This window comes from Montipora foliosa, chromosome 9, assembly GCF_036669935.1.
Source record: "Montipora foliosa isolate CH-2021 chromosome 9, ASM3666993v2, whole genome shotgun sequence".
Taxonomy (NCBI): domain Eukaryota; kingdom Metazoa; phylum Cnidaria; class Anthozoa; order Scleractinia; family Acroporidae; genus Montipora; species Montipora foliosa.
The window spans coordinates 9179219-9191718 of NC_090877.1; the positions used below are offsets into that span (position 1 = coordinate 9179219).

General features: G+C 40.8%; 1 protein-coding gene across 1 annotated transcript in view; it reads right to left on the bottom strand.

The window, feature by feature from the left end:
• The window catches only part of LOC137971428 (polycystin family receptor for egg jelly-like), a 26289-nt gene that overhangs the window by 10974 nt on the left and 2815 nt on the right, over nucleotides 1-12500 (bottom strand). The window contains exons 3-15 of the mRNA XM_068818256.1: nucleotides 11841-12500; nucleotides 10647-10762; nucleotides 9728-9780; nucleotides 9461-9603; nucleotides 7484-8246; nucleotides 6402-6789; nucleotides 5442-5643; nucleotides 5380-5387; nucleotides 4700-4864; nucleotides 3845-3970; nucleotides 1889-2086; nucleotides 1117-1365; nucleotides 222-494 (exon numbers count right to left, since the gene is read on the bottom strand). The exon at nucleotides 11841-12500 is cut by the window's right edge and continues 1806 nt beyond it. Coding sequence (XP_068674357.1) covers nucleotides 222-494; nucleotides 1117-1365; nucleotides 1889-2086; nucleotides 3845-3970; nucleotides 4700-4864; nucleotides 5380-5387; nucleotides 5442-5643; nucleotides 6402-6789; nucleotides 7484-8246; nucleotides 9461-9603; nucleotides 9728-9780; nucleotides 10647-10762; nucleotides 11841-12500 — 3344 coding nt within the window. The remainder of the gene's footprint in view (nucleotides 1-221; nucleotides 495-1116; nucleotides 1366-1888; nucleotides 2087-3844; nucleotides 3971-4699; nucleotides 4865-5379; nucleotides 5388-5441; nucleotides 5644-6401; nucleotides 6790-7483; nucleotides 8247-9460; nucleotides 9604-9727; nucleotides 9781-10646; nucleotides 10763-11840) is intronic.

Sequence of the window (12500 nt, forward strand, 5' to 3'; positions counted from 1 at the left end):
GTAAAAGAACCCACACACTTGTCGCTAAGAGTAGGGCACGTAGTTCCCGGTGTTGTGGTCTGTCTTCTGTTTTGTATCATAGAGGGCCATGTGTTAGAAAACTCTTTACTGGGTTAATCATGTATTACCCTCTCAAACTAAAGAACATTGTATTGTATTGTATTGTATTTCTAATTCGTTTTTAAAGTGATTTCTCGGCCACACAAAAAATCATTACTCACCCTGAGTCTTACAGCATTACCATCAGCGTAGGGCAAATCAATCTTATGGTAGTTCATCTTTCCTTTCTCGCTAGGTTTAGCAAAGAATGGTTCTTTCGGTTCATTTGGCTCTTGTATCGGGTTTAGTCTAATATTCAGCTCCACATCTTCTTTGCTGTTCTCGACCTTTAAAATGTTGCCATTATCATCTTTAAGGACTAGCCTCAAAACATGAGAATTGACCAAAGCTGAACTAGGGTCCGAAGTAAATGGATTGAAAGCACTCGTTGTCACCTATTGGCAAAATAGCATATTTTCATTAATTTGATGGCTTTTATGAATCGATTTTGTGCATTAGTTGGTGTTCACACGAGAGGTTTGATCAGGCAAAATTTAGTTTGTGACAAAATAATGTCTAAGCGGCTTAGCAATCTAGCGAAAAACTTGACATTATATTTTGAATGTGAGCTTTCAATACAAGTTGGAGAGAGAGGATTCACACCTTGTTGGGGCAATTATTCCGGGTTAAATAAAGGTATTTAGGTGCTTCAGGCTGCCTTGCTTAACTGTATTTGATAAATAAGCTAGGCTCAAACAGAGACCTATGAGTGGAAAAGAAGCAGATAACATAAGGAATTGCAGGTTATCACTTAAGGACATTTTTATGGTGACAACCTCCCTCCAGCGCACCAATTTATCAACATGCGCGTAGGCAACGTGTTTCCCGTCCCTTCTTCTGGTAGGTCCAGCTTCCTCAATTTTCCTTCCCAACGCCAAGCAGAATACTGTACGCGTGAGTCATAAACTAGCGACGCAAGTCGGCCCGGTTGTATACACCAAGACAAGTTGACTGATATGCAAAAATTCAGTTCTTTTTTCTTAAATCCAGAAAGGGATTGCCATACAAGGAGCTCACCACAGAGTCCACAAATTTAGTGTTTTTGGCTTTGACATCAGTGATGGCTGTAAACGGAAGCCTAAATCCTACACCGTCTTGGATGAACTCTCTGGTCTTCTGTAGTGAGCTCGGACTGTTTCTGTTAAGCATCATGCTCAATGAGCTGGTTTTCACCCGATGAGGGTCCTGGTCAACTACCATTCTGGACAAAAGAGTCGTTCCTACGTCATCCAAAAGCCTTTCGATATCTTTAGTTACATTCTGGCTCTGAAAGACAACAGATATTAACAGTAATGTAGCACCTCTCGTAACCTGCTATTGTTTGGTATTGGGAGCAGCGTCTAAGTCAGTGTTTGAATTATTTAGTCTTCTGTGTTTGGCAGGGGTAGCGAGCCAATGAGAGAGCTGATACATCACCCGATATTAAGAGCAAAGATTTGGGACTGTAACGATGCAATTGATGTTGACGATCCGGGTAACATATTTTTATGGACGGTGTCTCGCTATGATTAGCAAATTTGTAATGGTAATAGGACTGAGTGGAGTCCAATTCGGTCTGTTATCATACGAGTGATAACAAAATCGGACGACCGCGCAGCGAGAATGAATGCATTTTCCGCGCTTTTAGTTCTTTGAATCACGAATTGCCCTTGTTGAAGTTGGCCAGAGTCATTAATGAACTTTCTTTTGGTTTTGATGCACAATAAAAAAAAAAAAAAAAACCAAAAAAATCACACAAATATTTTTGCTGCTTAAATAACCACTGACCTAGCATCGATTGCTCATTTACCTTTGTTCGTTCGACAGTTGACAAGTTTGTCTTTCCAATCACGCTGGCTTTTTGAGCAGCAGAATTGAGGACATTGCCAAGGCTCAGCACCAGGTTCTCTCCTCCTTGTTCAACCAGAGTTGATTCAGCGGCATAATCCTCTTTGGTCTTGTCTCGTAACAAGGATGTCAAGGATGACAGAGTTTGCAAAGCAAGATCCTAAAGTGTAATTGAGTTTTTAACTTAGTTCATTGCGGATGCTCAATTAGGACAGGAAGAATTTGAAAATTTAAAATATATTTTATAAGCAGCAATACTCATTCTTATTTGCGGTGCAAATCTACAGAGTACAATCACGCTTTTTTTTTAAATCAGCAATGAGGAGGTCCTCAGAGAGGAGGGAGGGGTGGGGGGGGGGGGGGGGTGTGAAATTTGGGGTCCTTGTTCTCTTAAATTTGCTTGTGTTCCATTGTACCCGAAATTGCTTCCGAACTTGTTGTCAGCTTCTTGATCCATAAAACGGTTTACGTTTCCTTGTACATGTTTCTTAAGATATTTTGTCTGTGTTTCCCTGTTCATTTTTCCTTTTTACCACGTTATCCGTTCGGATCACGAGCCAAAAAGTAAATGAAAAACAGAGATAACAAATATGGTCTTCCAGCGGTCCTTAATCACCTTTTGAACAACCAGGAGGCAAAAAGCGAAAATAAGAAGCCGTGTTTCACCAATTAACACCTTCATGCTGATAACAGCGAAAGCTCCTGAGCTTGTTTTTATTTGCGTGTTCTTCGAAGAAAGCAATTACAGACTTCATGAAGATATTTTGCAACCGTAGAAGCGAAGGTAATGGCATCCGTTAGTCGCACTGTGTTCTATGAAATTCGGAAACTCTCCGCCGGTGGATAAAGGCACTGGCAAGAAGGTTAAAACAGTATTCCCCCATACAGCATTTTTTCCTTTCCAAATTTCAAACGGGATTTTGTTTTGTCCAAACAGTAACGAACCGTGATAAAGTAATAAAGTGTAAAAGTAGATAGCACGTGTTCATAACATGGCTATCACGTGCCTACAAAAATTTGGTTTTATCAACGGAGTTGATAATGTAAATTGGCCACCGTACAGAGATTCTAAAAGCTGACGTTTCGAGCGTTAGCCCTTTGTCAGAGCGAATCGAGGGATTATGGGTTACGTGTAGTTTTTATAGTAGAGTAGGAGCTACGCTATTGGTGGTAACATGGCAACGTGAAAAATAGGAATATATTAGTCGAATGAAAAGCGTTCGTTAATACCGTGAGGATTAAGGGTGCCGATTTGGAAGATGAATTTTTGTTCCAGATTCTTGCGGCTTTCCGTCGTACCTAGATGTAGGGAAAGGCCGCAGATAGCCATGTGTTTTTTGGAGTGGTTAGGCAGATTAAAATGGCGAGCGACTGGCTTAGATGCATCCTTGTCATTCTTCTCAACATCGCCAAGGTGTTTGCGGAATCGGTCACCTAGTCGTCTACCTGTCTCACCAATGTATAATTTATTGCATAACGTACAGGTTATGCAATAAATGACATTTGTGGAGGTACATGTGAAACGATCGGTGATCTTAACAGATCGCTTAGGTCCCAATATCTTGCTAGTGTTAACAATGAAAAGACAAGTTTTGCATCGTGAGAGCGCGCATTTGAAAGTGCCGGGTTGCTCGTTAGTTTTGAGCGCGCTTCTAACTAAAAAGTTGCCTACGTTTTTGTCGCGTTTGAATGAAATAAGTGGAGGTTGTGAAAAGATTCTACCAGTCTCGGGATCATTTTCGAGTAATTTAAAATTACTAAGAATGATGCTTTTGACTGCGTGATTATGAGGATGGAAAGTGAGGGTGAATGGAATTCTGTCATTCTTATCTTTTTGTGACGTTTGTAGTGATGACTGTCGATCAAATTGTTGGGCGCGATGATGGCCCGCTTTGACCACAGAGCCTCACGTCCCTACCTGTGTTTCTACTGTGACTTGCTGGGGTTCCAGGGTTGCTCGTCCAATCACAGATGTGACTTGAGTCAATGACTGCAAATTACCCACTTCCACAGTAGACACCTCTTTTACAATAGAAGACTTAATCTGCAAAGAAACAAATAAGAAAATGAGATCGCAAAGGATGTGTTCTATCTGTCACTTGATAAGTTACAATACATAACAGAGACTGCGTGTTAGATAAAACAGTAGGAAGCCTAAGCAAGAAAAACGACGACGACGGCTACGAGAACGTTATCTAAAAATATTATTCTCTTGGTTAGCTTTTATCATGTCGTATTTTACCAATGCAAGTAGGATAATGCCTGAGAAGCTTCGCTGGATTTATTTCCAGCATGAGAAAAAAAGGATTACATCGAATTGGGAAGACGAGCTTTTCGGGAATTGGGATGTTTAGAGGTCAGTTGCCGCGTTTTCCCGGGACGTACGCATAGCCAGCGCACGGTCTTATCACAAAACTTGAAATCCAAAATGTCAACGTTGTCGCCTTCCCCTGAGTGCTTATGACGTCATGTACTTTTTCGAGGAAACTGAGTGTCGCTTTTGAGGACACTTTTAAAAAAAGACTTTTGGGAAATCAGCAAATCTTGGCCGACGTTCTCAATCTTTTTCTTTGTCTTTTAATCTTCTTTTGTTTCCAGCACACTGCAAGACAATTCATGATACGCATTGTGTTGGGCATGGTGTTGTTGATTATAATGCAGTCGCGTTAAACCAATCAAAATCCCCAAATTATTTAATCCAACGATCCGAACTTTCAATAGATAGGAGATTCTTGTTTGAGTAAATGTTTTACTGTTGACTTTGCTCACGTACTTCGATCCTTTCATTAGTTTTAATTGTTTCCGACTGTTGCACAGTTTGCAGGACGGCGTTTGCGAGCTGAGTGGCCTTCTTCACGTCACCTAGTTGCACAAACTGATTAAGTTGACTGTTGTTACCCACAGCAAGACCGCTGAGATCCTCTCCTGCAGACAGGGGCTCAACCTAACAAAACACAAAAGAGGAGCAACCGGTGAGTTTATTAGTCACATGCATACATGGCAGTTTGACGGATGAAACTTGAAGAACTAGGAAACGGAATTAGACTACGTATGAGCTGAGTTTCGCAAGGACACACTTGCAATGCGTGTGTACGGGGCTGAAATAATATAGAGCACGGGACTTTCTGGCTTTCAGACTTTTAACTCGTGTTTTGCATATATAATAAGCTGCATTTACACGCTGAAAATTGCGACTAGTGAGTAAATGACGTCAGTTTCCCTAAATCCATCCCTCTGGTGTCCAATCGGTCAGTTTAGAACGTGAGTAATGCCGGACCATGAAGTCCAAAACTTACGTTGAAAGTAAACAAACTTTGAATAAAAATCAAAGCCCCAAAATTTTGCCAGTCAAATGTTAAGCAATCACACTCTCAAAATCTGAAGAAAAAAGGAAGTAATCGATCACAGTAGCACTAGAATATTAACATGCATGTTCGTTATTGGACTTGCTGCATAAGGAGCTTTTTCAGCAATTTGTGTAACAAGAAAATAAATGTGTGAAAAAGGCCTGCCACTTACGATTACTCGCAGTGTGACCGCCGTTTCTGCAGACAAACTGTCCTTTATTGTGATGTTAAATTCGATAACAAAGTCTTCATTTTTGCGACCTTGGGGAAGTACTGTTCTGGCTTGAGCTACATGTCCGAAGGACACAACTGTGTACAAACCGCGACCTGTTTTGTAGGCAAATTGGTATGTAAGCGGTTTGTCCCGATCCTAAGGAAAGAAATCAAAGAGGATTTTGTCCATTTGTTCACTGCTGACTGAACAACAACTTTGAATCGAAGACTGCGTATTATTAGTCTTCTTAAAATAAAATCGTGAGAATTCACGGCTATGGTACCGAACCTGGGCTGCATTGGTTGGAGGCCAGAGCTTTTCTTACTACTACACCAACTCTGGTTAAGGCGGCTCTGTCACGACTTGAAATTTAGCAAAATTCTGCAAATGGGTGCTGGCAACCAAATCAAGCAAAACTTTAACATAACTACTTAAAACATTGAAGGACGTTCTGACTAAAACAGCAAATACAAAAGGACGCAGGAATGGAAAATACCGAGGAAGATTAAAGTAGATTGCAATTGGGGTTTAGAAATGTTCAGCCTAACAGTTTTTCGAAGTTTATCTCTGTAGTTTATATTTGTAACTTAAATTACGCACGCTCGACAGACCTTTTTTCCGTCACAAGCTTTAAGTTGTGTCGTTTAAAAGTAATTCTGGGTTAAGTCGCATCGCGAGTAATGACGGGTGAATGGTAAAACTACGTACACAAAGTCAGTTCAGTGGAGTTGCGTGACACAGCCCCTTCAAATGTAACAACGTGTAGCGAAAATACCGTTGTTATCAGCTGTTGTTAACGCGCCAACTAGAGCCTTATTGGGTTGTTTTGTTTCAATTGTTGGCAAATGACAAAAGCAATGTTTGAAACACGATATATTCCTTCTAAAACGACAATTACCTGATCCAGACCTTACCTGCCAATCACTGCATTGAAAGTCAAAACTGGTGTTCAGTGCTCTCCCTCGAAGTGGTTTGAAGGTGCAATTCCCACCAACGGGAGAAGCATTCATAGTGAACTGGTAAGATGCAATTCCCTCGGGGCCGACATCTTGCGTCGCGAAGACTTTTAATCGATACGTGAGATTTCCCGCTAGTTCATTCTCCTTAATTATGATGCCAGGAAGATTGAGCCCAGTTAGAGTCATGTCCGGTGTCAGAACTTCACTTGTTTCATTGCCAAGTGGATCAAGGGATATGAGAAGCCATTTGTATCTTGCTGTTTCGCACGCACACCCAGCGCACGAAGTCTGCAGGGCGAGTCTTGTCGAAACACTTACGGTTTCCTCACAATTAATAACGCAACTTGTACGGCAAAACAAAAATAAAAACGCAAATTAGAGTAGAATTGCAGGTCTGCTCGTATATTTTTCAGAGGCATTTGACACAGACCTCAGGCAAGCTCGACGCACTATACCATACTTCAGCGAAAATGGGCATCAACACTGAAAACCCATTGTTTTAAAGGGCCTAGGTCACGCTATTTTTGGTCATTTTGTTTAATTTTGTTAATTATGCGCTCTAAACGTCAAATTGTCAGAGCAAGAGTTTTTCAAATTTACCCAAATTCAATCCATTTCAATCCTCTCCAGTTGTGTCCATCCATGTCCCTTCTTGGCTTCCCTGTGTTTTTTTAGAGTTCTTCTATAGTTTTGAACAGTTATTTTGATATTTTAGTTAATTCTATGACCATTCGATCAGTGCGGAAATTGCCTAAAATTGCGTGACCTAACCCGTTTAAGGAGGGAAAACACCAGCAAAAAACCCCATGGGAGTTGCTTCTAAAAATAAAAAGATACGGGAAACGGTTGACTCCGTGGGTTAATATAGAAGATGGAGGCTCTGGGAAATGGGCTTCTGTGAGAACTTTGTAGCGTTTAGGTCATTAATTCCTTTCCATGAGTGTTTCAAAGAAAAGGTGCGCATGCGCATAAGGCTTAGTTAGACTCGACACGTAATGAATAAAGTAAAGTTATTATAAAGCTATTATGGTATTTACCTAATTGTTATTTCGGGTGGATTTCCGCTGACAATCTCAATTTGTTGCTCGAAGTCATCCTGTCGGCCATCTTTCTGTACTATAAGTTTTACGTCATAAGATTTACCCACGTCCATAGCACTCGTTGTTAAGTTTACTACAGCAAGATTCGAGCTTAACTTTCCAATGCCAGTCCCAAAGCATCCGCCGGTTTCATTACCCGAGGAAAGGCTAACGACCGGAATGGACTCGATGGGACCAGTGGGAAACGACTCCTGTCGCTCTTTGCACAGCCAGGTAAAGTCCATTGAAGTTATGTCACCGGGTGCAGTGTCAGGATCTTGCGAGGATGCGCCGTCTAGTGTAATGATACTACCATTTCCTCTTGTAACGCTATTTCCGCCTGAAATTTCAGCTCGTAGCGGGGATTGTACTATTTTGAAAAAATCCCGAGCGCTCCCAATCAAATAGGGATTACTTGCAAACGCTGCCCTAAAGTCTACAAAATATTTTCCGTAACCAAGCTGACGTTTTTGTAGGTTCCATTCGGTGGTTTTTGTATCCAGAAGAATGGTCCATACAATAACCGTTTCTCCAGAATCATTTACTTTGTACCTGGACAAAGACCACTGAAAAAGCAGCGTGTTGGACGAATTGCACATTGCTTTTGTCACGCTTCCTTGTACGATGAAATCTTTAGATCGAAGAATTGCAACGGGGCCTTCTTTGTTAATCAAACTTGGCAAATTCTGGATAGTTGTCTCAGGTGGTAAACAGGAGAAATCTAAAGAATAATAGAAAAAGAAAAAAGGACTGAGAGTGAGTCCATTTCTTTGTGCTGGCAACCGTCAGATATTCATGTTTATGGCCTTTCAGGAAAAGTCAGCATTGATCTTTTTAACTTTTAACTTTGATTCATTTTCACAGAGCGAGTAACTGAGCGAGTTCGCTGTTAACGAGCAAACGCGTAAGCCAAGGTTACGCGGCTAATTGGTTACTTTACTACGTAAGTTTCCATTGAACTTCTACCTCTTGCATGAATCAGTGACGATCATCGTTACGGCTTCATCTTTTTTACGCTTCAAGGTAAAGGTAAAGTCACTTTATTTAACGTCGGTAGTTCCTTCAGCTACGAGGCTGGTATCAATGGAAGCCGACGGTGAGCCGTCTACCCCCCTCCCTCTGTCAGTGCTCCGCCTTAAGGGGATTTAAAGCTATAGCTACACGGATCAGAGGAAAGTCGAAACAGACGTTGAAGTCACCGAGGATCAAACCGGGGACCTCTCGCTCCGAAAGTCGCGCACTAGCCATCTGACCCACGACTGCTCCTTAGAGAACGAGGTATACCCTGAGGTTTTTTTGTTATTTGATTGTATTTTTGGACGGTGTTTTGTGGAGATGTGACCTTAGCCATTGTTTGAACTCAGCCATGTAGCCACGTAGCCACAGTTTGCTTGTTTGCGAATAACAGAGTAGCCGCACGTTTTTTAAGTTCTTTGGAGTAGGCGAGTATTCTACAGTTAAGGGCTGTTGGAGCGATGATAGGCAAGAAATTCGCTTAAATCAAGCTTTTTCGTTCTTTCGGAAAAACGTAGATATCAAACGTTTGCCGACGACGCGATGCTAAATAGTTTAGATTGATTTTTCTGCGTTTATGACAAGCGAGAAGTAGCCTGTCGTTTGACGTTTGCCGTATCATGAAAACACAATTGTAAGTCTCTGAAATCATTGGAAATCATTAAATTATTCTTTGGATGGAGGAATTACCCTTGAGATATACGAATTACCTTTGGGTTGAGGAATTACCTGACGGATTGAGAATGGTCATTACTGCAACCCAAAGCTTATTCAAAAACTCTTCTCAGTTAAAATAATGTGGTATATGAAAATGTTGTAAGATAGACCGAGTATGGCAGTTGTACTCTTCTGGTAATGAGCTCCTTCTAAAGCTTGCAAAGGCGGCGGACGTACAAGAGAACTTGATGGGTAACAGATTACCTTCAGACCCCCAGAAGAGTGCAATCCAAGAATTGTTTCCAAGTAATCCAGACCTGTTACGATTTTCTAGTTCTTGTTCAAGTTTTGTTATGTCTTCATTTTTTCCTATCGTCAAAACGGCAGTGACCTCCACACTTCCTGGTCTGAAACGAGAGTCATATTTCTTTGAAATAACATGACGCTCTCTCGATATTAACGAATGATAACACGTGATATATGCGGGCGAGAGCAAGCCTACGCCCAAAATGTTACGATGAAAAAAATTACCTGATGAAAATCAGTTTCACGGCTTTGACGTATGGAGCCAGATTTGAGATCAGCTACAAGCAAACAAAAATAAAAATTGAATTTCAACTCAGCTGTTGTTACATTTTCAGCCACCTCACACGAATTCAACGAATAAACAAGGAATGGACAAAAAGCGGTTAGCCTTTTTAATCCCTCGTCTAACTTAATTAAGCAACACGCAAAATAGTACGGTTGGTTGAGTATCGGACTACCCAACACTCAGGGTCTTTAAAAAAGTGAGGAGAAAGTGCGGCCTTTCTGATGTCATCTGAAAATAGTGAGACGTAAGACCTTAGTCTTCCCGGATACGAACGACAAAATTAGGATAGGCCCCGTGTCACAACAATGACTTGTTGAATACTTCTGTGGGACTTTAAAGAAATCTCACACTGTTCGCGAAGAGTAATTAAGACATAGAGCTCCCGTAGTTGTGGTCAGGGGTCATTTCACTCATGGGTTTGGTGAGTTGGGTGAGATCACTAATGCCCTGATAGCGGCTGCCAGAGGCTCCTGTACACACGCTGATGTCCGATCTCATCCATAGATCGAATCTTGCTTCTACTTAGCATTTGAATATATAAATAGAAAATGCACGCTATAAAATTCATAACCGTTATTAAAACGCTCATATTATACTATTAATATATACTTCTATCATTAATAATGAATGAATCAATAAATGAATTCCGAAAAAAATAGACGAAAGATTTGAAACACTTTTGAAGCTACAATAGATCAACTCTACCATTTTGACTTGATTTTTGTGTAATTCACTATATTATCGAGGTGACAAAGATAATAATGGGTAAAATAATTAATCTTATACACTTTGAGCATTATATTAAATATTGCACTTAGTTAAATTTGCTCTAATTTTATTGATTTTAGAAGACCTTACCTGAGATTCGGTAAAGCTAACAAAAGTCTTGTGTTGCGAAGAAGAAGTGTTTAGAAACCGTAGATCAAATTTGATATCTCTCCATCGAAAGACCAGTCGGAATGGCACTGCAGACACTAAATGTGACAATAAAGATGAATTCATAAGAGAAATAGTTGTCATTCAGGGTTTTTTTTAAAGAAGGAAGGAGAGGCCTTTGCTCTATTGTGAAGAGAAAGTAGAAGTGAAGTGATATCTTATCTACTGAAAGACGAGACCCGAGTTAACGACGGTTGCGGCAGCGACAAAGCCCTAAAAAAAAATCATTGGTTGAAAGAGGCCGAAATAATCTTGCTGCACGTGCGGAGCGCATTTTAGCAAATATTCTTCCCCGAGATTATATTCTTGCTGTACTCTGCATAACGACAAAATCACCAAATTTAAAGTTTTGATGACAAGGAGAGCATACAAATCATGATGAGCCTCTCATTTTCTATTTTTAGTCTGAAACCACTCGTACCAATTTATTTCTAAGATACTTGGCCTACATTTACCGACGTGAACAAGATAGAATAATTACGACACTGCGGCAAAGTTATTTTATGGAGCTTAAGCAACGACAACGGCGACGGCATTGAGAACGTCACAATTTGCATATTTGGTGGACAAAAACAATAGCTTTGCACGCCCTGCGTGTCTTTTTCACTTGTGTCCATTTCTTTGCCGTCGTGTGCAAAACAACAACGTGAAATAGCTAAATTTGATAGAGATGAGTCATAAAGGGATCCAATGAAATTAGAGGTTGTAAAGAGCTGCGTCCTATCTCAAATTTGAGGTTTTATGCATGAAGGACGTCAGCGTGCTCTTGAGGATAAATTTTCATTTTCTTCCCTAAATTGACGCCGTTCCGATCAGTGTCACTTTTGAGGAACTACCACACCCTTGTCATATTAAAAAGGTTGAAGTGATTACAGCAACGTGAATTTATATTTTGAGATGACGTACTCGTTGCTGTTGCTATCGTCGTTGCTTAAGCTCCTTATTCTGAGATGACGTTTTGATCGACGTCGTCGCCGGTCGTAGATATTTAAGTCCCTATTTTTTGCGATGGAGGTAGGGTGCTAATATGGGAAGAGTTTTCATTTCAAAAAGAAGCTCGAGAGGCCTATCTACATTTTGGTGTTGCTCTAATTTACCTTCCAAAATGTTGCCTACCTTCAGTAGAAGTTAGAGGACGTTGAGTTGTGCTTGGATGTAGCTGGAATATTGAAGAGCTCATGACTACCTTTGGCAAAGGTTTGGAAGTTGAATTGATTACAGAAGTTGAAGACGTCAAGGATTGAGATAAATTCTTCAAATTAACTACGGTTTGTGAGATCTCGGGTGAAGTGAAAGCATGTGCCGCAGTTATCACATTTTGAGCTTCACTATCAATAGGAATCGGAGATGGTGGAAACCGGGCTGAGCCGAGTGCAGACGTTGATAGAGTCACGGCTGAGGATAAACTGCTCAAATTGACTAGGGTCTGTGAGGTCTTGGATGAAGTAAACGCAGACGCCGTTTGTGTCGTAATTTGAACCGTATCGGTTAAATTGAAAGTCGGAAATTGAACAGGCACTGAAGTGGTGACAAGCTGGTTTGAGTTGATTGCAGAAGCCGAAAGCGTTGAAGCTCGGGATAAGATGTTCAACTGTGAGGTCTTGGTTGAAGTAAACACAGATGCCGTGGCTGTTGCGTTTTGAGTACCTGCATCGGTAAAATTGAAAGTGGGAAATTGAACAGGTACTGAAGTGGTGACAAGCTGGTTTGAGTTGATTGCAGAAGCCGAAGGCGTCGCAGCTCGGGATAAGATGTTCAACTGTGAGGTCTTGGTTA